The sequence below is a fragment of the Podarcis gaigeae genome, assembly GCF_964106915.1.
Source record: "Podarcis gaigeae genome assembly, chromosome: 1".
NCBI lineage: Eukaryota > Metazoa > Chordata > Lepidosauria > Squamata > Lacertidae > Podarcis > Podarcis gaigeae.
The window spans coordinates 38,768,280-38,790,090 of NC_139678.1; the positions used below are offsets into that span (position 1 = coordinate 38,768,280).

The window sequence follows — 21,811 nt, forward strand, 5'->3', positions numbered from 1 at the left end:
TGCAGAATACTCACGCTTATAATAAAACAGTGTGACTTTCAACTTGCCACCAAAGAAAACAGCTGCAAAATCCAGGGGTCTGTGGGTGCTCTGAAGTGCAGATGGAACTCACACACACATATTTTCCCATTCATTTGAATGTCAGAGACAGATGTTTGGGCATAAAGTTCTTCCCTACTTTAAAATCAATCGCAGGGTTCCACAGATGGGCATAGACAACCAATCTGTCTTACTATACATTTGTCTTTATGCAGAATTTCAAAATTGGCACATTTGGGAAAATTAGGAGAATCCCTAATCAACAATGATCTATTGATCCCTGATCAACTGAAAAACATCTCTAAGCACAAGGATGAGCAGATCAATTTTCTCTCCCCCCCCCCCCCAGGTTTTATTATTAATTTTGAGATACATTAAAAACAAGCATCATATTCACAATACCACCAGGACAGGCTTTTTTGAATGCCTATGAAAATAATAACATAAGACAAAATACGCAAACATGCAGGATGTTCCAGTAACATTTCATCATAAATGGATTTAAATATTGCTTGATATAGGTTTTCTAACCCACATCTTACAAAAGGATCTTAGAAAAGTTATAGCTTCTTATTAAACTCTGCCTACTTTGTATATGTTTCTAATTTCATTCATTTTACTGAATAGCATAATCATTTAATAAAAAAAGATATTTGCTTTTAGAAGCAAGCACCCCACCAATTGTTGATTCTATTTTTGCATATGGTTTTTAGTATTTCCAAGATTACTGTTTTAGGCTCTATCTTCCCTTTGTTCAACCCTATTCTTCAAATATTCTTTATTTTTTTAGGACAATCTCATCAAAGTAAAAAAAAAAAAACTTTGATACTGCTATATCTCCAATGACTTACATTTTTAAAAAATAAATATTTATTATCATTTCAGGTGTTAAAACACTCTTGATAGGATACTTTATAGTAATAGAATTTAACACACACAAATGCAGCTGTATCTTTTGTACAACCGTTTCTCTTCAAAGAATTGCAACCCCAAGAAAGTTTCCAAGTTTACATTATTTACTGTTTGACAAGTTTCAATTTACTGGACCTTATGAAAATTCAGTATACATAGTGTGTATAGTATGTGAAGTGTTACTCATTTCATTATCAGAACTTTCTTTCCCTCTCTATAACAGAAAAAGGAATGCCACAGTTAACTTCTTATAAACCTTACCTCGAGCTGAGTGAATATCTTTTTAATATGTCTAAAACATCCTTCGGCGATTTCCATATCTTCATTGTAAGATCTGCCTTTAAAAATTGGCTGAGGGGCATTTGCAAAATACTGATGGAAAGGAAAGAAGCTGCAGATATCAGCAACATCTGAAGGTTTGCTGCCTTTTACTTTCACTTTGCTCATATACTCTTCCCAACGAGACATTACCTGGAAAAAAGTGATCAAATTAACATTGCTATTCTGCAATCTCGTATTTACTATGGCCAGAATCTGAAGAGTTTTGCACAGAACACTAGGAGAGCACTAGGTCTTTTTCTCCATGCTCCATACTCTACTGGATCATCTAAAGCCCTCCAGATGTTTTGGGACTACAACTCCCATCTTCCATAGCTAACAGGACCAGTGGTCAGGGATGATGGGAATTGTAGTCCCAAAACATCTGGAGGGCCGAGTTTGGCCATGCCTGCTCTAAAGTCTCCCCTCTCTAGTGTGGGACTCAAGACATCCAAGGAGATGTAGCTGGAAGACAGAAATCAGAAAACCCATTATGGGCATGTGAAAGTACCTTTCACTTGTGCATCCCTGGACCCTAGTCTATGAGCACAAGATCAACATTTTAAATTACCATTGTAAGTCCATATTGTAACATATCTACAATTACACTGGAATAACTTTTTTCATTAGGAAATATGAAACATCTCACCGAGATCCCCTGCAAATAATAAAAAGTATTTTCTTTTCTTTTAGAATGCATCTCTCAACATTCAAGGTGGGTTACTGCTTATATAATATATAATCAAGGCAGAGAGGGTACGCCAGTTCAGACTCCTTGCCAAAAGTCACACAAAGCAAGAACATTGGCCTTTCTAATTATGACTCATCGCACACAGGGTAGAAACAATAGGCACAAAAAAAAGTAACAGCATAATTATAGCTTCAGTTGCCATTTGCATTTGAGAGTGAAACAACGGGTTCTTCAGTCCAAGTTCTGAGAACTTCATCCCAATTCCCCATCTAAGTTCCTTAGAATGCTTTGTTCACGCCTGATCTTTATTTAATTTCTTACTTGATATAAGAAGAAGTGGCCAGCTGTTTCACAAGTATAGGAAACATCACCAGGGACCCCCAAACTCTCCTGTAATCGGCCAACTTCCCGCAGAAGCTCCAGTCTCCGTGCTAGAACATAGTTTACTCTTCCATACCTGCAAATCAGATTAATACAGTGAAGAATGAGGTACATGGTTGAATCAGTTTTGCTGACTACCAATTTGTTTCTGGACTGTGAAAAAGCTGCATGGACACAAACACACAAAGTATCATGTGATTAGTGTTAAGCACCTGAGGAAGATTTGAACTTTTGTTTCCCAAACAACCACCTTCCAAAGTGAATGGCAAGTCACTTCTGAACAAGGGAGTTCCTTCATAGTTTGCAAAGCTGCATTGCATTGCAGTTTAAGGACACAAGAAGAGCCAAAGGCCCATCAAGTCAGCATCCTGTTGTCATAGTGGCCAACCAGATGCCAATGGGAAGCCCACAATGGGACATGAATCACAGAACTGTAGGATTGGAAGGTACCATGAGGGTCATCTTAAAAAGCAGAGACCCCACCTTGCCGACAAAGGTCCGTATAGTTAAAGCTATGGTTTTCCCAGTAGTGATGTATGGAAGTGAGAGCTGGACCATAAAAAGGCTGATCGCCGAAGAATTGATGCTTTTGAATTATGGTGCTGGAGGAGACTCTTGAGAGTCCCATGGACTGCAAGAAGATCAAACCTATCCATCCTTAAGGAAATCAGCCCTGAGTGCTCACTGGAAGGACAGATTGTGAAGCTGAGGCTCCAATACTTTGGCCACCTCATGAGAAGACTCCCTGGAAAAGACCCTGATGTTGGGAAAGATGGAGGGCACAAGGAGAAGGGAATGACAGAGGACAAGATGGTTGGACAGTGTTCTCGAAGCTACCAGCATGAGTTTGACCAAACTGCAGGAGGCAGTGGAAGACAGGAGTGCCTGGCATGCTCTGGTCCATGGGGTCACGAAGAGTCAGACACGACTAAACAATGAGGGTCATCTAGTCCAACCCCCTGCAATGCAGGAATCTTTCTGCCTAACATGGGGCACAGACTCACGCCTCTGAGATTAAGAGTCTCGTGCTCTTCCAACAGAGCTACCCCAGCTACTTGAGTACAACAGCATACTCCTGCTTGTTGTGATCACCAACAACTGGTATTATAGAAGCACACTGCCTCTGATGCTGGAGGCAATATAGCTATTGTGACTGGTAGCCACTGAAATCCCACCATAAATTTGTCTAATCTTTTAAAGCTATGCAAATCACTTACCATCACTCATTCTTGGGGTAGTAAATTCTGCAGTTTAAGCATTGTGTGAAAACGTTTCTTCTTTCATTTCAATCTCCCACTACTCAGCTTTCACTGGATGACCCTGGGTTCTATTACTGTAAGGCGGGGGGCGGGGATTAAATCCCTTTTGTGAAATAGTTTTGTATTTGGGTTTTTTGCAACAACTTCCCTTATATATTCAAGGGAAACAGTCTACAGGAGTGACTCTGCTTCCATTACTCCTGGAGCTTTTGGACAAGTTGCAGGACTCAGAAATAAAGTACCCTTCAGCTGTTCAGAGAAATCAAGGCACCCAACAGAAAACCACCCCCATAAAAACAAACGATTATCAGGTCTTCCCTACCCTTCTTCCTTATGTGCATACATTTTACATGGTTCTGCTTCTTATGAGCTATCAGCTCACCTGCTGAAATCTTTCTCTGTCTCCAGCGCTTCCTCCCCATGACCAAGGCGCAGGAGGTGGCGCTCATCAATGTCGAGAGCCATGATTTTCTCAAACAGCTGGTTCAAGGCCTGGAGATTGACAAGAGCAACAGGAAAGTAGATTTTAGGAATCCAGATGCTATTACGGGGAAACCCTGGATGTTAGAAAAACCATTCCTATTTTGGTAGAAATTGAAACGAAACAAATATGAAAAAGCTATTTGCACTGGGGACCATAAGGAAAGCTTGCCTTTTGATTCCAAAGGACCCAACCCCTCTTTCAATCCAACCTGGGCCAAGCATACACCTATACCTCGGGTTACGAACGCTGCAGGTTATGGACTGCACCAAACCCGGAAGTACCGGAATGGGTTACTTCTGGGTTTTGGCGTTTGCGCATGTGCAGAAGCGCAAAATGATGTCACATGCATGCGCAGAAGCACTGAATCGCATCATGTGCGTGCATGCACAGACGCGGCGCTTCAGGTTACAAACGCTGCGGGTTGCGAACGTGCCTCCCACACGGATCACGTTCGCAACCGGAGGTATGACTGTATAAGATTTAAACCTGTTGATAAAAACCCTTCTAGAAAAGAGCAATGTTCCTATCTAGTCCAATGCCTATTGATATTAAGCCAGTGCCCTCACTATATTCTTTTTAGACACCTGCTGTTTTATTTACTTATTTCAGCAAGCCTACTCAGATACATAATTTAGCTATTTATTTTATTTGTTATTTATTATTATGTATCATATAAAACGATAGTTAAGCCACTTAGCAGGGTTCACACATAATGCCAAAACCCTGGTAAGTGGCTTAATTATGGTTCATTTACTGCCAACAAACCATGAGCTGAGCTGAAGCCATGGTTTGTTGTTGGCTCTCAAACCTTGGTTTGTTTTAATGATTAAATGTAAAAACAGGACACTTTCTTTATCACAGTTTGTTTTGACCACGTAACCACAGGAGTGGAACAACTTGTGGTTGACTCATGTTTTGTTTGTTTGCTTTATTGCTTTTTTGTTTGTTTAAAAAAGCAAACTATGGCTAAGTGATACAGTGGTACCTCAGGTTAAGTACTTAATTCCTTCCGGAGGTCTGTACTTAACCTGAAACTGTTCTTAACCTGAAGCACCACTTTAGCTAATGGGGCCACCCGCTGCTACCGCGCCGCTGGAGCCCGATTTCTGTTCTCATCCTGAAGCAAAGTTCTTAACCTGAAGCACTATTTCTGGGTTAGTGGAGTCTGTAACCTAAAGCGTATGTAACCTGAAGCATATGTAACATGAGGTACCACTGTATATGCAAACTGGGCCCATGGTGTGTTTCCCCAAAGTCAATGATGCAGACACCATACAACATGATGGCAGCATCTCTCTGTGGCATGGAGATGCTGTCTTAAGGCTAAAATCTTGAGTCTAAAATGCAGTACCACACGGTGCTTGCTGAGACGTTGCTCAGCTTCACCAGAGCCTAAAGCCTCCCATTCCACAGTGGCACATAAAAAGGCTAGATAAAAAGGTAAACGCAGGGACGCGGGTGGTGCTGCGGTCTAAACCACTAAGCCTCTTCTTGCCGATCAGAAGGTCACTGGTTTGGATCCCTGTGATGGGGTGAGCTCTCGTTGCTCTGTCCCAGCTCCTGCCAACCTAGCAGTTCGAAAGCACGCCAGTGCAAGTAGATAGGTACTGCTGCTTCGGGAAGGCAAATGGCGTTTCTGTGCACTCTGGTTTCTGTCTCAGTGTTCTGTTGGGCCAGAAGCGGTTTAGTCATGCTGGCCACATGACCAGGACAACTTTCTGTGGATAAACTCCAACTTCCCCAGCCTGAAAGTGAGATGAGCACCGCAATCCCATAGTCGCCTTTGACTGGACTTAACCATCCAGGGGTCCTTTACCTTTTTATTTTTATTTTAGATAAAACTCTTTCTTTCTTTGAAGGACCCCCTGCAAGCTGCATTACATGTTCTGAAACTGAAGTGAGGAACAGTCATAGGAATAACAGGGCACAACGTTCATTTACCTGATTGGAATGTGTAACAATCAGGGTCCTCTGTTCAGGGAAGTTGTGATAGAGATTAGAGATTATCTGCACTGCCACATCAGTTTTGCCTGTGCCAGGAGGCCCCACCACCTACAAAAAGAAAAGGAATTTCTCATTGGGGGACAAACTGCTGAAAAAGTATATATTAGGCAAGAACAGAGCTGTGAGTGGTTTTTAAAAAAACAACGATGACAATAACACTACCCATAGGTAAATGGGAGCAAATACAAACATACATGTGAATGCATGTGAAGGTGAGAAGAAATAATTGGCAAGGGAATCCCAAGGACCCGAATGATAATTAAGTAGATCCTGGCCATCTGGGCATGGGCTGTATACATTATCATGTTGAAGACACATTTAAAGAGTTTAATGCAGGGGTGGCAAACAGCATACAGCCCACTGGCTGGATCCTGAGCATCCCCAATGGGCCACCTGGACAGTTGGCTGGGCCATGCAAGCCCTGCTTTCAGCAGGCATTGGCAGAACTCATTGGTGTACCCAATAGCCAAAAACAATCAAGAGTATACTTTTAAAACTGCTGATTCTACATTTGTCTTTACTTGCCCCAAAGCTGGCATAATATGACAGGGTGTGGCTTAGGGAAAACAGCCTCCCAGGACAAATTTGGCCAGTAGGCTGGAGGTCCCCAACATCTGATTTAATGGTTCTATTGTGAACATGGCTCCCAGTACGTTTCCGAGCACAATTCAAAGTGTTGGTGCTGACCTTTAAAGCCCTAAACGGCCTCAGTCCAGTATATCTGAAGGAGCACCTCCACCCCCATTGTTCTGCCCGGACACTGAGGTCCAGCTCCAAGGGCCTTCTGGCGGTTCCCTCACTGCAAGAAGCCAAGTTACAGGGAACCAGGCAGAGGGCCTTCTTGGTAGTGGCGCCCGCCCTGTGGAATGCCCTCCCACCAGCCCTGTTTAGAGAAGCTTTTAATGTTTAACAGACTATTGTATTTTAATATTTTGTTGGAAGCTGCCCAGAGTTGCTGGGGAAACCCAGACTGATGGGCAGAGTATTATTATTATTATTATTATTATTATTATTATTATTATTATTATTATTATTATTTCCTGAATCTCCAAAAAGGGATAACCTCATAGAAAAACCAAAGGGAGGAATTTGCTCCCATAAAAGCCATTAAAAATGCTTTTGATCTAATAAAACTATTACTCTGATTACTGAAACTGATATTGGCTCTGCCACATGGAACAAAAATTTCCAGTCAAAGGAAATGTTTTGGTCAGCGGGTAAAGCTTTACTTTTTATGAGAAAAAATCCATTTCCCCCCTCTCCTTCCCCACTTAAGTGTCTAGTGAAAAATACAAATCTACTCAATGTTAAGGAGCACACCAAGCTTTTGGCACCATTTAATTTTACACAGTGGGCAGAAGAAATAAGAGTTGCATGTACTTCAGAGATTAGCCAATATTAAAAAACATAATTTGTTAATAAAAGAGGAAACGTGTAATAATATGCATCATTACCATTGTCAATCCAGGTTGCATTCCTGCACGTATAGCTTCAATCTGTGTATGGGTAAATTGAATTGTATTGCTGAAAATTGAATTAAAGTAAATTCAGTTAATCTAGAGGATGAGACAATAAAAGTAAATTCAGTTAATCTAGAGGATGAGACAATAAACTGAAGTTATATGAATTTATTCAATATAGTCTTCATGAATATTTTCCTTCATGTTATTTTTCTTTGCAGTCAAGGAGACCTGAACTTGCTTAAAGAAAATATGCTTTTTACATTATTTGGGAATTCACAAATATCAAGAGAAATCAATTTCTGCCTTTAGGGCTGAGATAACACTACAGTACTCCAAGTCATTACATGACTGTTCTGAAACTATTAAGTGATGGTTCATCACATGTAATTTAGATATTGCAAAGCCATTGACCAAAACAGCTAATTTGATCAACGTCAGAAGTCATATTTTATCACCGAGCTTGAAAGGACTAGATACTTACTGCTAAATGTCATTTTAACATGCATGACTCCATACAAAACAAAAATACACCAACAATATGTTGAGGAGCTGCTCACTCAACAATGCAACAATGATAAGAACATACTCTTTACCAACAAAACTGACTTAGCTGTATAAATATGATTTGCACATCTGAAGATCACTTTAATACTCTGTAAGCAGTACATTAGGGGACGCAGGTGGCGCTGTGGGTTAAAGCCTCAGCGCCTAGGACTTGCCAATCGAAAGGTTGGCGGTTCGAATCCCTGCGGCGGGGTGCGCTCCCGCTGCTCGGTCCCAGCGCCTGCCAACCTAGCAGTTCGAAAGCACCTCCGGGTGCAAGTAGATAAATAGGGACCGCTTACCAGCGGGAAGGTAAACGGCGTTTCCATGTGCGGCTCTGGCTCGCCAGATGCAGCTTGTCACGCTGGCCACGTGACCCGGAAGTGTCTCCGGACAGCGCTGGCCCCTGGCCTCTTGAGTGAGATGGGCGCACAACCCCAGAGTCTGTCAAGACTGGCCCGTACGGGCAGGGGTACCTTTACCTTTACCTTAAGCAGTACATTGTGATAACCCACTTGACAATTACCTCAAGAAAATGATTCTTCTCATTTGAATATATATATATTTATAAACTAAATAATGACACCTGAAACATATGGAAAGAACGACTTGCAGAGAAAGCAAATCCAGACCTATAAACATGATTTCATGTTTTAAAAAACTGTTTCACTGACAGACATTTTGTAACGGAAATGCGCTCAACACTGATCCCTTTAGAAAGATGTACATGGATATTACCGTTTGGGTTGATTATATGGGTAAGGTCCTCTGTTGGGGATGACATGGGGCTCAACAATCAATGTTTTTGAGCCATCAGCTTTTTCTTCATCACACTCTTTCCGTTTCTTTCCTGCTTCACTTCTGACTGGAAATGTTATCCTATTGAGGGAAATCATTGTTCTTCAGCTTCATGTTATTTCTTACATGAGACTGTTCTTCCAATGAACTATTTTCCGCCACAGACTAGCTAGCCCCGGTGCCCTCAAACCTTGACCTTTATAACAAAATGAAGATGACAGCATGATGCAGGGAAGATTAAATCTGAGGTGACTGAAACCCATGAGAACACAGTATGGTGTGTGTGCTTTCCTTTTCTTAATTTAAGAGTTGTTGTTTTTTAGGAGAGAGACTAGATAAGGAGACCATTTGATATACAGGACAGCAGTTGCTGCAGGCAATGGCAGGACAGGCATCAAGATATCAATAAAGTAGATTTCTAGGGCCATGAGACAAAGGCAAAAAATAAAAACAGACTACATACAATACATTAAAAATTGCAAAGAAGGAAATTGCTGTTAAACAGCATTCTTAAAATCATGAGAGAAGAGATGGAAGAAACACTGCTTTACAGCGTTTCCCAAACTTGGGTCTCCAGCTGTTTTTGGACTAAAACTCACATCATCCCTAGCGAGCAGGATCAGTGGTCAGGGATAATGGGAACTGTAGTACAAAAATAGTGAGAGACCCAAGTTTTGGTAATGCTGTTGTAAAGCTACCAAAGTCAGGAATTCAGTCAAACAGAAAATGGCACCCTATGAATTAGCAGTGTGAAAGAGCCCGTCTGGAAAATTCTGTGTGGTTCCCCAAAGTGCAACACATGCAAATTCCACAGAAACGTAAGCTGTCCACCATTAGCATGCTTTTCTATGACAGGCATGCCCAAGCATAAGAAAATGAGACTCGAGATGGGAGCAGGCCTGACTCGGAATGAACATGAGAAGTATTTGAGAGCTGGTTTTCTTAATTCACCTGAATGGAGGAATCTGCATCGCAGGGTCTTCAACTGTAACTTTAATGCTGTATCCAGGAAAGCTGGCTCTTAAGTGATCAATGGAGAGGAAAGTATCATTAAAATCCAGGGAGGCGATCTGATTTGGCATTTTTGAATAGTGAGCACTACTTGGGTCTCCATAACCGAGGATAATGTCATGTAACCAATCAGGAACCACACAGTCGGTGTTCATCAAATTCCTTATAGTCTCCAGAACAGCCTAAAATAAAACAGGACATGATTTAATGCCAGTTTTGTACTCTGGTTTCAAACAGATTTGCACTCAACTTCACAAGCTATTTCAGCCTTTCTGTGTGTTTCGGAGAAAATAAGATTTCTTCCAATGACAGGTGTTTGGTCAGACTGAATCAGTAACTAGATTTTCAGCTGACGTCAGCCTACAAAGAGCTAGTTCAGCAAGACAAGAAGTATTTATGGACAGCCTCTAACTACCAAACTATCCCATTAGAATGAGCAAATTCAGTGCAGCTGACAAAAAATAAAATAAAATTATGATGGTGATCTTTATATCATCTGCAGGAACATTAGCCAGAAAAGGGACGTTGCTGTAAACATGGAATCACAACAAACATGCTATTCACAGCAGAGTGAATATTCTGTAACAGAGGTGGACAAAATAGATTATATTCTATCTTCTTCATCCTGCGCAGCACTGGTAGCTGAATTATTCAGGGCATTAATGGCCAGGTTACAATGTAAAAAACAGTGAGAAAACACAAGGTGTGGGGAATAAGGCGCAGGAGGGGACTTTTAAAGGAATGCTTATCTAACAAGCTTAAGTGCTGATACCGATCAAGCCCCAATTTAACTTCAAGGTTAATACACATAAAATAGTTCTATTAAACCAGTTCTGCCCCTCCTCAATTAAAGAGTCAGACATAATAATAAACTATGGTTTATTGTTATGAGAATGAGCCTAGGAGAGCCTTATGTTTGGCCATGCCCCCTTGTCCTCCAGTGGCTCCATGAGGAGACTAGAAGCTGTTTGGTTAACCTCACTTTAGCATCCTACGCTGCCATTAAGAAGCAGAGGTTCTGCTGTTAATTAGAGCTTAATTGGACTAAAGTACAGGCGCGTGCTAGAAGAGCTGAGATCACAAATTGCAGAACAGAACCAACTGCAAGGTTGTTAAGGTTTGAATTTGAGAGAAGACTTCGTTCAGTGCAAAAGACGGTGGGGGGCAGTGGAGCCTACAGTTTGGTTTCCTCTCTATATTTATGATTTAGCAACCCTCTCCTGAATGTTAGTTAAAATTATACTTGTACAATTGAGGATGGAAGAAACTGAATTAAAAATATGGATTATAACATCAAACAGAACTCTGTGTGTAAAGAAGAGAAAAAGGAAGGGAAACTCAAGAGCTGATTTTTTCCCATCCTTTATTATCTATGAAGTGAATTGAATAACGCTAAAGGACATGGAATTTAATTTAATTGGAAGGATAATTGGCCATATATATCCAGCTGGAAGGATGAAAGGAGTCTGTGTGCTGCCTAGGAACTGATAAAGGTTTCTTATTGAGTCATCTGTAGTTTGACAGACCGCACTTCCTTCCAGGCTGAGGGGGGGAAATGGTGACAACAGTTTATTTACTGGGACAGAGCGACTTTTGCTTATTGTTAAAAGTTCTTGGTGCAAAACAACAAAGCATGGGATGGAGTGATGGAGAAACTTCTGGAACCACAATGGTATATCAGCTCTGCCCAAGGCATAATAGATAACAGCAGCAATCAGGAGAAAGACATAACATGTTACAAGGACAAGAAGAAACATCACAGCCAGAATAATTGCTACATACAGGAAAGAACAATGATAAAGTTTGAGTCCCTCATTTTATGTTTTATAAATCACTTAATGTGTCAACACAAATAAGTTATTAATATTGCAGTTGTTGTATAAGGGATTATTATGATGACTGGGATGTAACTGAAACTGGTAAGATTTTGGAATGCAGTAATAAAGAAAACCAGAAAGCCACCAATTCTACCACACAGGGGGCCACTTTAATTAAATTATATTAATTGGTATTTGAATGATTGGTATTAATAATTGTATTATAAATTTGCATTGTTATAATGAGGTTATTATTGGAATGTGGAAAAGACCCTGATGTTGGGAAAGATGGAGGGCACAAGGAGAAGGGGATGACAGAGGACGAGATGGTTGGATAGTGTTCTCGAAGCTACAAACATGAGTCTGACCAAACTGCGGGAGGCAGTGGAAGACAGGAGTGCGTGGCGTGCTCTGGTCCATGGGGTCACGAAGAGTCGGACACGACTAAACGACTAAACAACAACAACAACAACAACAATTGAAAACTAATTTTAAAAATTCTACAAAATAATAAAGGTTGCGAAATTCAAATCCTAATCAAAACAGGCTACTTTGTCACTTTCACCCGGATCTGATTCATGGAGAAGCCATTCCAGAAAGAGCAGCTTTAGGGCACAGCTGTGCAAAGGAAGTAATGTCTGAGCAGGATGTTCATAAAATACAGCAGCTGCTTCCTAGCAAAGACATACATGAATGCAATGGCAGGGGGCAGAAATGTGTCAGTGCAATCACGAGTCACCACCAGAAAATAGTGGCTTTATTGGTGGAGACACCAGGTCAGTCAAAGCAGCCCCAAGGCCATTCAGTGCTCCATGTGGAACAATATATACAAACGTGGCCTGCAGTATATTTACCATGTTATCAAATACTAGACAAATAACGAATACTCTTTTAAAAATGTGTGTAGACGGCTGCACATAAGTTAATGGAGTATGCTGAAATGGCTAAAATGACTGGAAGAGTCAGAAATGAGGAAGACCAAAATTTTAATAAGGAATGGGGAAAATTTATAACAGGCTTCCTCAACCTCGGCCCTCCAGATATTTTTTGGCCTACAACTCCCATGATCCCTAGCAAGCGGGACCAGTGGTCAGGGATGCTGGGAATTGTAGTCTCAAAACATCCGAGGTTGAGGAAGCCTGATTTAGAACTTATCTTAAAGACCACTGTAAACAGTTAAGATCGTTATCAGGACTGGAATAGCACTTGTAGTTTAAGGTTGATTCTGGACATAATGGAAGAAGTAAAGGGTTTGGATTATCATAAAAGATGTGGGAGGAACTGATTAATAATAGGACCCACACAGGGGAGGATGGAAGTCCAGGACATTCCTTGGAATCTTGTTTTTATTATCTATGTTTGATATATCTCTGTAAAATTCTAAGTTGAAAAATCAAATAAATAAATTAAAAAAATAAATAAAACTGTGTGTACATACTCTTTAAAAAATCCATTTACCTGCTTGACAGCAGCTAGCATCCCTCCTTCCCTGGTGACAGTTCCTGCTCAGCATGACGTGAGAAGCCTCTTTGAGGAAGGGGTCTTCTTATACCATGCAGAGCCTGAAGCAGGCAAAAGCAATGCAAACTGCTTCTGCATGCTCCAAAACTCAACAAAAAGGTCTCTTCTACCCAACTGCAGACTGTAGCCATCTAGTAAGCAGTCTCAAAATTTGTGGCCTCCTATGAATTATTTTTTACCCTGTAATATTCTGGAAATGTCTCTTTAAATATGTACAGAATGGCACTGTTCTATCTAATAAACAATAGTTTGGGATCTTCATACTTAAAAACAGCTTAGTTCCCTGTCTCCCTTCCTAACTGGATTAAGTTGTGAAATTTCTCTAAAAACAAAATATGTGGCCTCGCATCTGAAGGATGGCTCCTTTACTTAATCCTCTGCATTGAGGATATTTACTAGTTCTAATGTGTAAGCGAAGAGCAGGGTATAAAAAATAATGTCCACCTGATCTCTTGCTGATCAACAAACTGTTAAGCTTCATCCTGAAGTCAAGACCGGTGCCAGGTTTGTCAGGGCACTTGGCACCTTCAGGGTGGGCATCTCTCCTCTTACCGTGGATGTGACTAGTATGTGTGCCCTGGCAGGGCTTTGTTGATGTTTTCACCTTTGCTACAGCAGTGACAGTGGCAGCCAAGGGTAGCAGCAAAAACAGCAAAAAGAAAAGCAGTCAGTCTAGCCAGCCAACATTACTGCTGGCGCCTGCCATTTCCTCACAATACTTCTGGAGCCCCGAGGCTATATCACTCCTAAGGAATGCCAACGAGGTATTGTGGGGAAATAAAAAATGGCAGCTGCTAGCATCAGCCACATCTGTCTGGGCTCCAGCCAACATTTTGGATGATGGGCTGCTCCTAAAGGCCTGGGCCATTGGGAAATGCTCAACTCTGGATGACAGCTTTGCAAGTAGTAAGACACAAAAATTGTCCTGGGCATTAGAAACATAAGAAGCTATCTTACACCACATCAGGTCACTTGTCCATCTAACTCAGTATTGTATACTAGCAGACAGCAGCTCTCCAGAGTTTAGGACAGAAGTCCTTCCCAGTAACCTTGATCTCCAAATCGTTTCAGACTTAGACACCCTTTATCTCATAAAGACCTCGGTGAAATTTGAAAGCTTCCAGGCTCTAACATGTACAGATCCAAATATATCACCTTATCTTTTCCGAGACTGAATGCAACTGTGCTGCCAATTATAAACTAATTAATATTGGCCAAGTACATGTAAAGGTACTCAGCACAAAAGGAGATTACAGGTAAGCCAAAGCAACCAGGATTCTAAAAATTGCACCAATAATTGCAAAGGACTCCTTCTTTTTTCTAGAAAGTCCAATCCGTTTTTTAAAAAGCACTAGGCATTAATCTTCGTTTCACCAATTCAGGACAATTGGCAACTCCAACAGTAAAACAGGTTATCTGTTCAGCTAATAAAACTCTTTTAAGTGCCGTAGCAGATGGACATCACCTCATGATCAGACAGGAAGAGTGGAGTTTTGCATGGATTTGCATAATACCTAATCTTGCCAATCGATGAAGCAGCAGCTGTATTTATGGCACACAAGGTTATTTGAGGTGACTGGTTAAAAATGGCAACATTCCGTCTTTGAAAAATGTATTTATTCAACAGATGACTAGTATAAAGGGAAACAAACTCCAAAATACGAACATTTCTTTGATGTAGTGGCCACAAGCAATAAAAGGCAAGAGGGCAGACCTACCATGGCGAAGTGCCGACTGTCATATTTAGCTATCACTTTATGTTTGTGCTTCTACAGCTGTCATGTTTGCTTAATTTAGGAGACTACATAAGATTTTTGCATCTTTCTCCCTACAGGCTCAGCAGAGAAATCAAGCTGTCTGCTATCTGCTTGACACACTACCAACATTTGTCATTAGTGAGAATGACTTACCTTATTTTCTGTTATGTGAGCAAGGAGGCATAGAGCAGATAGGGATAACCTATCCTCCGGGATAGAGCAATCCCAAGAAGCAGGCTGAGCCTCATCAATTGGTTTAACTTTTAACATGAGGAAAATGTGAAATTAAAGAGACACTGCCAAATCATTTCTGTATTATCTGGTTGTCTGAGTGTCCTTTTCTTGCAAATAACCTTTTAAAAACTTTGAAGGCAAAACTTTTGTTTTCAGCAGAACACTGAGCAATCTTTTCAGCATTCGATACAGATTTAAACTGTTTCACTCAAGGGGAAAACCCCAAATACCAGCATGATTCCTACACTGCTAGCAGCAGAGGGAGATGCTCTGGTGGCATATTCTTAATTTAACCATTACTAAATTATAGCTTATAAAGCAGAACCACATTGCTTGCAATTCTGAAAGCCGATGCACTAACCACCTTTTGTCCAAATTTAATGTTGTTTTGATAATAAGGTGACCTGTGCTGTGGATTCTATCTGAAACTTGGTGAGTCCAATATCCAATAGATTCATTTGGAAATTTAGGTCTTTAGGTGCATGAAGTTTCACCATGAATGGGTTTAAGATTTAAGACAAACAACTAAACACTGGGAGGAGGAAGATGAGGAGGACCACACATTTTTTAATGGACATATGGCCCACATTGACACAAGTTCCAAAAAATACTCTGCTTTCAACATTTATTTTTAAACAGAAAACTGCACCGTGACTTACTTTAAAGTTGTTTTCTTTTGGCTTTCTCCTCATAATTATGTTAAATGTCTCATAGACATCTTCTCTTCCACTTTGGATGGTATTGGTCATGTCCTGTTGATACTGATTGGGATCCAAGAACACTCGAAACGTTCTGGAATCACCTTTAAGTCTTGGTTTCGGTTCTGGTCCTGTTTGCATTGAAAGGCAAATAAAGTTCCAAGTTGTTGAAAGATAAACTAAACAGAAAATGCCTTGCAAACCAACACCAACACCACTTTTGAGTAATCTGTTCACACCACGGCCAATCCTCTCCAACTGATTCCAACTTTCCTTGCCCCTTTCTCAGGTGCCTGGCATTGGGACTATTTAGGTCAGCTCTACATACCAGCCAGTGTCACTGAATGGATCAGGTCAACCAGCTCTGTTCCCACCACCTCTAGAATAAGCACTGCTACAACCTGGCAAGAACTGGCATATTCAGGGTTTCTGAGCTTGCCCATCCTAGCCAGGCTGCTACAGGGAGGGAAACATTCACCATCTTAGAGCCACAATCACACACATGCTGTTAGCGGGGAAATTATGCCTACCGTTAAGTGCAATGTAGATTTCACCTTCATATTTCAACTAAATATATTCAGTTGTTCTTTATCTATTACCCATCCTTTAACCAGCTGGTCACAGTTACAATGATTTAAAATTCAAAATTTAAAGCAGTTAAATCCGATTACAAATCACAAGAATAGGCTGGGCTCTGCAAACAGATATCTCAGACATCTTTGCCAGGGCAGAGAGGTGTGTCTTCAGCACTCACCAAAAGCTTTATAGTGAAGAAGGCAAGTGCACCTCTGTGGGGAGAGTGCTCAATAAATTATATGCCACAGCAAATGCCCTCCTCCCAAACTTCTGAGGCAGCTGGAACTACCAAGAGGAGCCCCCTCTGCTGATCTTAATAGTCAGGAGGGTCTGCAGGGAAGGAGACGGTTTTTCAGATATTATCGACATACCTTCTTCAATGACGCGCCCCTTATCATCCAGCATTCCCTGGATTTCGCATCCTCTCACATATACCAGGCCTGTCTGCTCAACGAATGGCTGCCTTCTGTCAAACTTCGTACCATAAGGCTGTGTGGGTCGGACAGTAATTAAAAAGCAAACATCGTGCTTGCGCAGACCTAAAGGGGGGGGGGAACATCAGTGCATTCTGATCATCTGCAGGTATAGTGGTTATTTTATGCTGTAGCTTCATAAAGTTGGTCCCCCACATGGCTCAGATCCAGAGCTTGTAACAATTACAGTGGTGCCTCGCAAGACGAAAAGAATCCGTTCCGCGAGTCTCTTCGTCTTGCGTTTTTTTCGTCTTGCGAAGCAAGCCCATTAGCGGCTTAGTGGATTAGCGCTATTAGCGGCTTAGCGGGCTTAGTGGATCAGCTGTTAAGCGGCTTAGCGGATCAGCTGATAAGCGGCTTAGCGGCTTGGGAAAGAGGGGGGGAAAGGGAAAAAACCCTGCAGAAACTCGCAAGACATTTTCGTCTTGCGAAGCAAGCCCATAGGAAATTCGTTTTGTGAAGCACCTCCAAAACGGAAAACCCTTTCGTCTAGCGGGTTTTCCGTCTTGCGAGGCATTCGTCTTGCGGGGCACCACTGTAGAAGCTGTGTAATCAGTGTAGTGGGTCCAAGCCTGGTGAACCTCCTACCAATTGAGATTAGACAGCCACCCTCCTTGCTGAAGCTCAGAGATATGATCAATACAGTGGTACCTCAGGTTAAGTACTTAATTCGTTCCGGAGGTCCGTACTTAACCTGAAACTATTCTTAACCTGTTCTTAACTTTAGCTAATTGGGCCTCCTGCTGCTGCCAAACTGCCAGAGCCCGATTTCTGTTCTTATCCTGAAGCAAAGTTCTTAACCTAAAGCACTATTTCTGGGTTAGCGGAGTCTGTAACCTGAAGCGTATGTAACCTGAAGCGTATGTAACCTGAGGTACCACTGTACTGTCTTGTTTCAGCAGGCCATTTAAGGTAGTGTTTGGTTTTAGGATACATTTTTACTGTTTTATTGTGCCATTTTCTGTGTATTGCTTTTATGTACACAGGTTAGAAATGCAAATAATTAGGTGGTATATAAATGTCTTGAATAAATGAACAATTTAGGTCAGTGAAAAGCAAAAGGGAGATTGTACAGAAATAGTTTTCGAAGGACATGCATATAGTTAAGCCAGTAGTAGCTTTATCTCTGTCTCCTGTGCTATCATTAATATGTGATTATCTTATTCATATGCATTTGTAGACCTTTTCCAAGACAAAGATCTCCACCAGGAATGTAGGAACGTAGGAAAAGAAGCTTATCTGAGGCTTGAAGCCAGGATCCCAATCCAAACAAATGTTTTAAAAATATAAAAATTCACAATACTTTAGGGCATTTTAGTGCAGGCTCTGCATTTTGAATCAGGACATGCAACCAAAAGGATTACACAATCCCATCATATTTTAAACACGTCTGTTGCTGAATTTCTGAACTAGCCATCAGTGTCCCCGCAGAGCATGAATAGTTGTTCCTATGCATGTCGCCAAAAAGGTCAATCAAAGTATAATCCCCCAAGCAGCAAAGCATTGCCTTGAGATAATACGCCAGGGAACACAGAGAAGACTGTAGTGGCATGCAAGTCCTGACAACACACAGAAACCCCATCAGAGAAATGTTCATTTCAATTAAGTCAGAATCTTTCTCACCTTTCATATCTACTACTCAAGTAGACTTAGCAGGATCAGACTATTTACTGATGCCCATTGATTTACAGAACTGCAGCTCTAAGTAATATTCCCATTTTAAATGACTGGCATTTTGTAGATATAGGAAAACGGGTGGATGGTGACGCAGAATGAATACTGCATATTGTTACAACAGTTCCAGATCAGTCTCACAAAGGGGGTCATAGGTTTCTGAGTCAGAATATAAGGCTCACACCCAAAAATTTCTCAAGAGGAATTAGCTATCCCCATTTAATCACTCCTGTCATAGATCAGCTAGACCAATAAAAGAATGCTTTCTTCCCCCTTTCAAAAATATGGAACTAGGAAGAAGTGATGATCCCAAACTACGTGTTACTGAGAGCACTAGCGTTCTTTCTTTAAGCAGCAAGACATAATAGGGAAAAGATGCGTTTTAAACCCAACAAGCATACAAACACTTAACATTCACCCCAAATAACCGGGGATGTGACGTCACACTGCTGTAGCTACACACACATATACATACCTTCCCATTCATCTTTGATGTTGTCTCTAACATTCAAGTTAATTGTGACATCCGCTCGGACTCTCATGGGCCAGTTTTCTCCAATGTTCGGCTTTGCCACCTCTATGACTGTGAAAGAGACAATGGGCTGCGCCATTCGAGCCCACCCACCAAAGACAACGCCTCCATATTCAGACTGCCTGAAAAGCAAGATCAAAACAAGAGACTTTTGCATTCAGATCTCTAACACACTCCAAAGCTAATGACATCATTGCAAATATATACAAAATTATACCACTGGAAGGGACCAAGGGACCGCCAATCCTACAGCTGGGAATAACCAACCCAAGGTACGGCATCTCTTCCTGCAATTTATCCTGGAAATTCAGCCCAAGGGAAATTGTTTGCTGTTAGCAAATAATCTGTCCAGACCCTGTTTGAGAATATAATTCACCCTAGGGAATGCCAACACCTTTCTAATGGCCCCAGAAAAACCAGGGTAGGGAAGGAGTAGAGAAAACACACACAGAGGAAAGTTTTTCTTGATCCAACAACTTCAAGGTTATAGTTGCATCCATTACCATGGTTTCATCCTACTGACACTATCCTCAATGTCCTGCCGGATTTCATAAGTAGACTCTAGGCGGAAGAGGTTGAAATTTCTCAGGAGGTAGTCATGGAGAGTAAGAAACTGTAGATTCAATTTTGGGAGGGCGAGGCAGCCTAAGGAAAGAAAAAGGGGAGAGGAGGAATGGTTTGTTTGTTTGTTTGTCACATCAGACTTGTTCAGCCATTAGCTTTATGCAATTACTATCACATGGAGCAGGGCAACACTTCATTAAAGGGCACTTGTGTAGAGGGGAACCTACTCTACACAAGGTTTCCTTTTCAGTCCGTTCCTCCAATCAAAAATTATATAGCTAGCAGGAGCTGGTTGCTTTAGCTCCATGCTGTTCTTCCGCATCAGTATGGGAGCTTGGGGAAGCCATCTCTCTATACAATATTTGCACTAGTCCATCAGTGTGCAGGCCCCACTGGAGAGTTTTTTAGCACTACATCACAATCCTGGATTTGTATAAAGACGTTTGTATAAACCTCCTATGGGAGGTTTTAGAATACATCATCACAACTATTCCAATCACATCAACTGCACCAATCCATGATTAGGCAGAGCGGCAGACCAGAAATATTTAAAATTTAAGCATTTTCCAGAAAACATACCTTCACCAGAATAGTACTCAGTTGGGACTATATTTTCATCCCAAATAATCTTCTCGGTGGGATACAGAGGCATTTGATTGAGCTGTTGAATTTGAGAAATTCGACATTCATGCCGGGACACCTAGAAAAGACACAAACATCGTGTCATGTGCCCTAAACAAAATTACAAATATTTATAGAAGGATACTCAAGAAGACTGAAAAGACTATTTCTCACCAACTGGTTTAAGAGGTAAATTGCAAATAAAAAGTTAACCTTTTTATTTTATGCTGAACATGCAAGTTTCGTTCACGTGACATAAGCCAAACAAAAAACAAGTGTGGACAATCCTAAATGAGCATCGGGCTTGCGCAATCCTGTCCCATCCCCTCCTCTGATGCAACCAGGAAGACACTCTGCATCAGAATTTAGTCTCACTTTTAAAGGATCCTGGCTCAGCTTTACAGTCAAACCAGTGATCATGGTTTAAAACATACTCTGTAACTTCAAATCATGGATTATGAGGCTGGCTTGCTAAACTAACCAGTTTGTTTTAAACTAGGAACCCCAGTGACGCCCTCCTCCATGCCGCAGAAGGGGAGAGCATATCAGCCCGTCACTTTGCTTGGGTTTGCTCAGCTTCATACATATAGCACCAAATCATGTTTTAGTAATATGTGGCCACAAGGTCAGTATTTAGCTCTGAATACATTTTTATAAGTTTGTTGAAGCCGCTCCTATTTGTTGTTTTGTTTGGTTTTCCATTTTTGCCAGGACACGCAACAAAATGAAAATTTGTGCCCGATCACCACACTCATAAAAAAACACCCTGTTGGTGGGCGAGGAACCTTTGGCCCTCCAGATATTGCTGAACTACAACTCCCATCACTCCTGGACATTGGCCATGCTTGTGGGGCTCATACAAGTTGTAGTTCAGCACCATCTGGAGGGAAAAGTTCCCCCTCTGTGCTGTAGGTTCATGAATTGTTTTACCTTGATGTAAGCATTTCCTCTTCTCTCTTAATTTTGGATCCAACAATGGTTAACATTACATGTGCATTAGGTTGCTAACCATGGTTATTGAAAATGTTAGGACACATACAACCCAGTTTAGAGAGATTTGAAACTGAAAGGAGGGTGATGTCTATGGGGTAGGAGACTGCGTGAGAAGCACGGAAGTCTACAACGCATTCTCAGTTGTCTAACTATGGTTAGGCAGTTGGGCAATGTGACATTTGCACCAGGCTACACACACATTCTCCTGCCAACCTAGCAGTTCGAAAGCATGTCAAAGTTCAAGTAGATAAATAGGTACCACTCTGGCGGGAAGGTAAACAGCGTTTCCATGCACTGCTCTGGTTTGCCAGAAGCGGCTTAGTCATGCTGGCCACATGACCTGGAAGCTGTATGCCTGCTCCCTCGGCCAATAAAGCGAGATGAGCGGCGCAACCCCAGAGTCGGCCACGACTGGACCTAATGGTCGGGGTCCCTTTACCTTACACAC

The 21,811-nt window shown here is 41.4% G+C and overlaps 1 protein-coding gene across 1 annotated transcript in view; it reads right to left on the reverse strand.

The window, feature by feature from the left end:
• Window positions 1-21,811, reverse strand: part of AQR (aquarius intron-binding spliceosomal factor) — a 59,929-nt gene that overhangs the window by 18,804 nt on the left and 19,314 nt on the right. The window contains exons 15-26 of the mRNA XM_083754842.1: window positions 20,329-20,449; window positions 19,689-19,830; window positions 19,129-19,307; window positions 16,878-17,045; window positions 15,892-16,061; window positions 9,844-10,085; window positions 8,833-8,973; window positions 7,543-7,612; window positions 6,026-6,136; window positions 3,983-4,092; window positions 2,282-2,417; window positions 1,213-1,422 (exon numbers count right to left, since the gene is read on the reverse strand). Coding sequence (XP_083610968.1) covers window positions 1,213-1,422; window positions 2,282-2,417; window positions 3,983-4,092; window positions 6,026-6,136; window positions 7,543-7,612; window positions 8,833-8,973; window positions 9,844-10,085; window positions 15,892-16,061; window positions 16,878-17,045; window positions 19,129-19,307; window positions 19,689-19,830; window positions 20,329-20,449 — 1,800 coding nt within the window. The remainder of the gene's footprint in view (window positions 1-1,212; window positions 1,423-2,281; window positions 2,418-3,982; window positions 4,093-6,025; window positions 6,137-7,542; window positions 7,613-8,832; window positions 8,974-9,843; window positions 10,086-15,891; window positions 16,062-16,877; window positions 17,046-19,128; window positions 19,308-19,688; window positions 19,831-20,328; window positions 20,450-21,811) is intronic.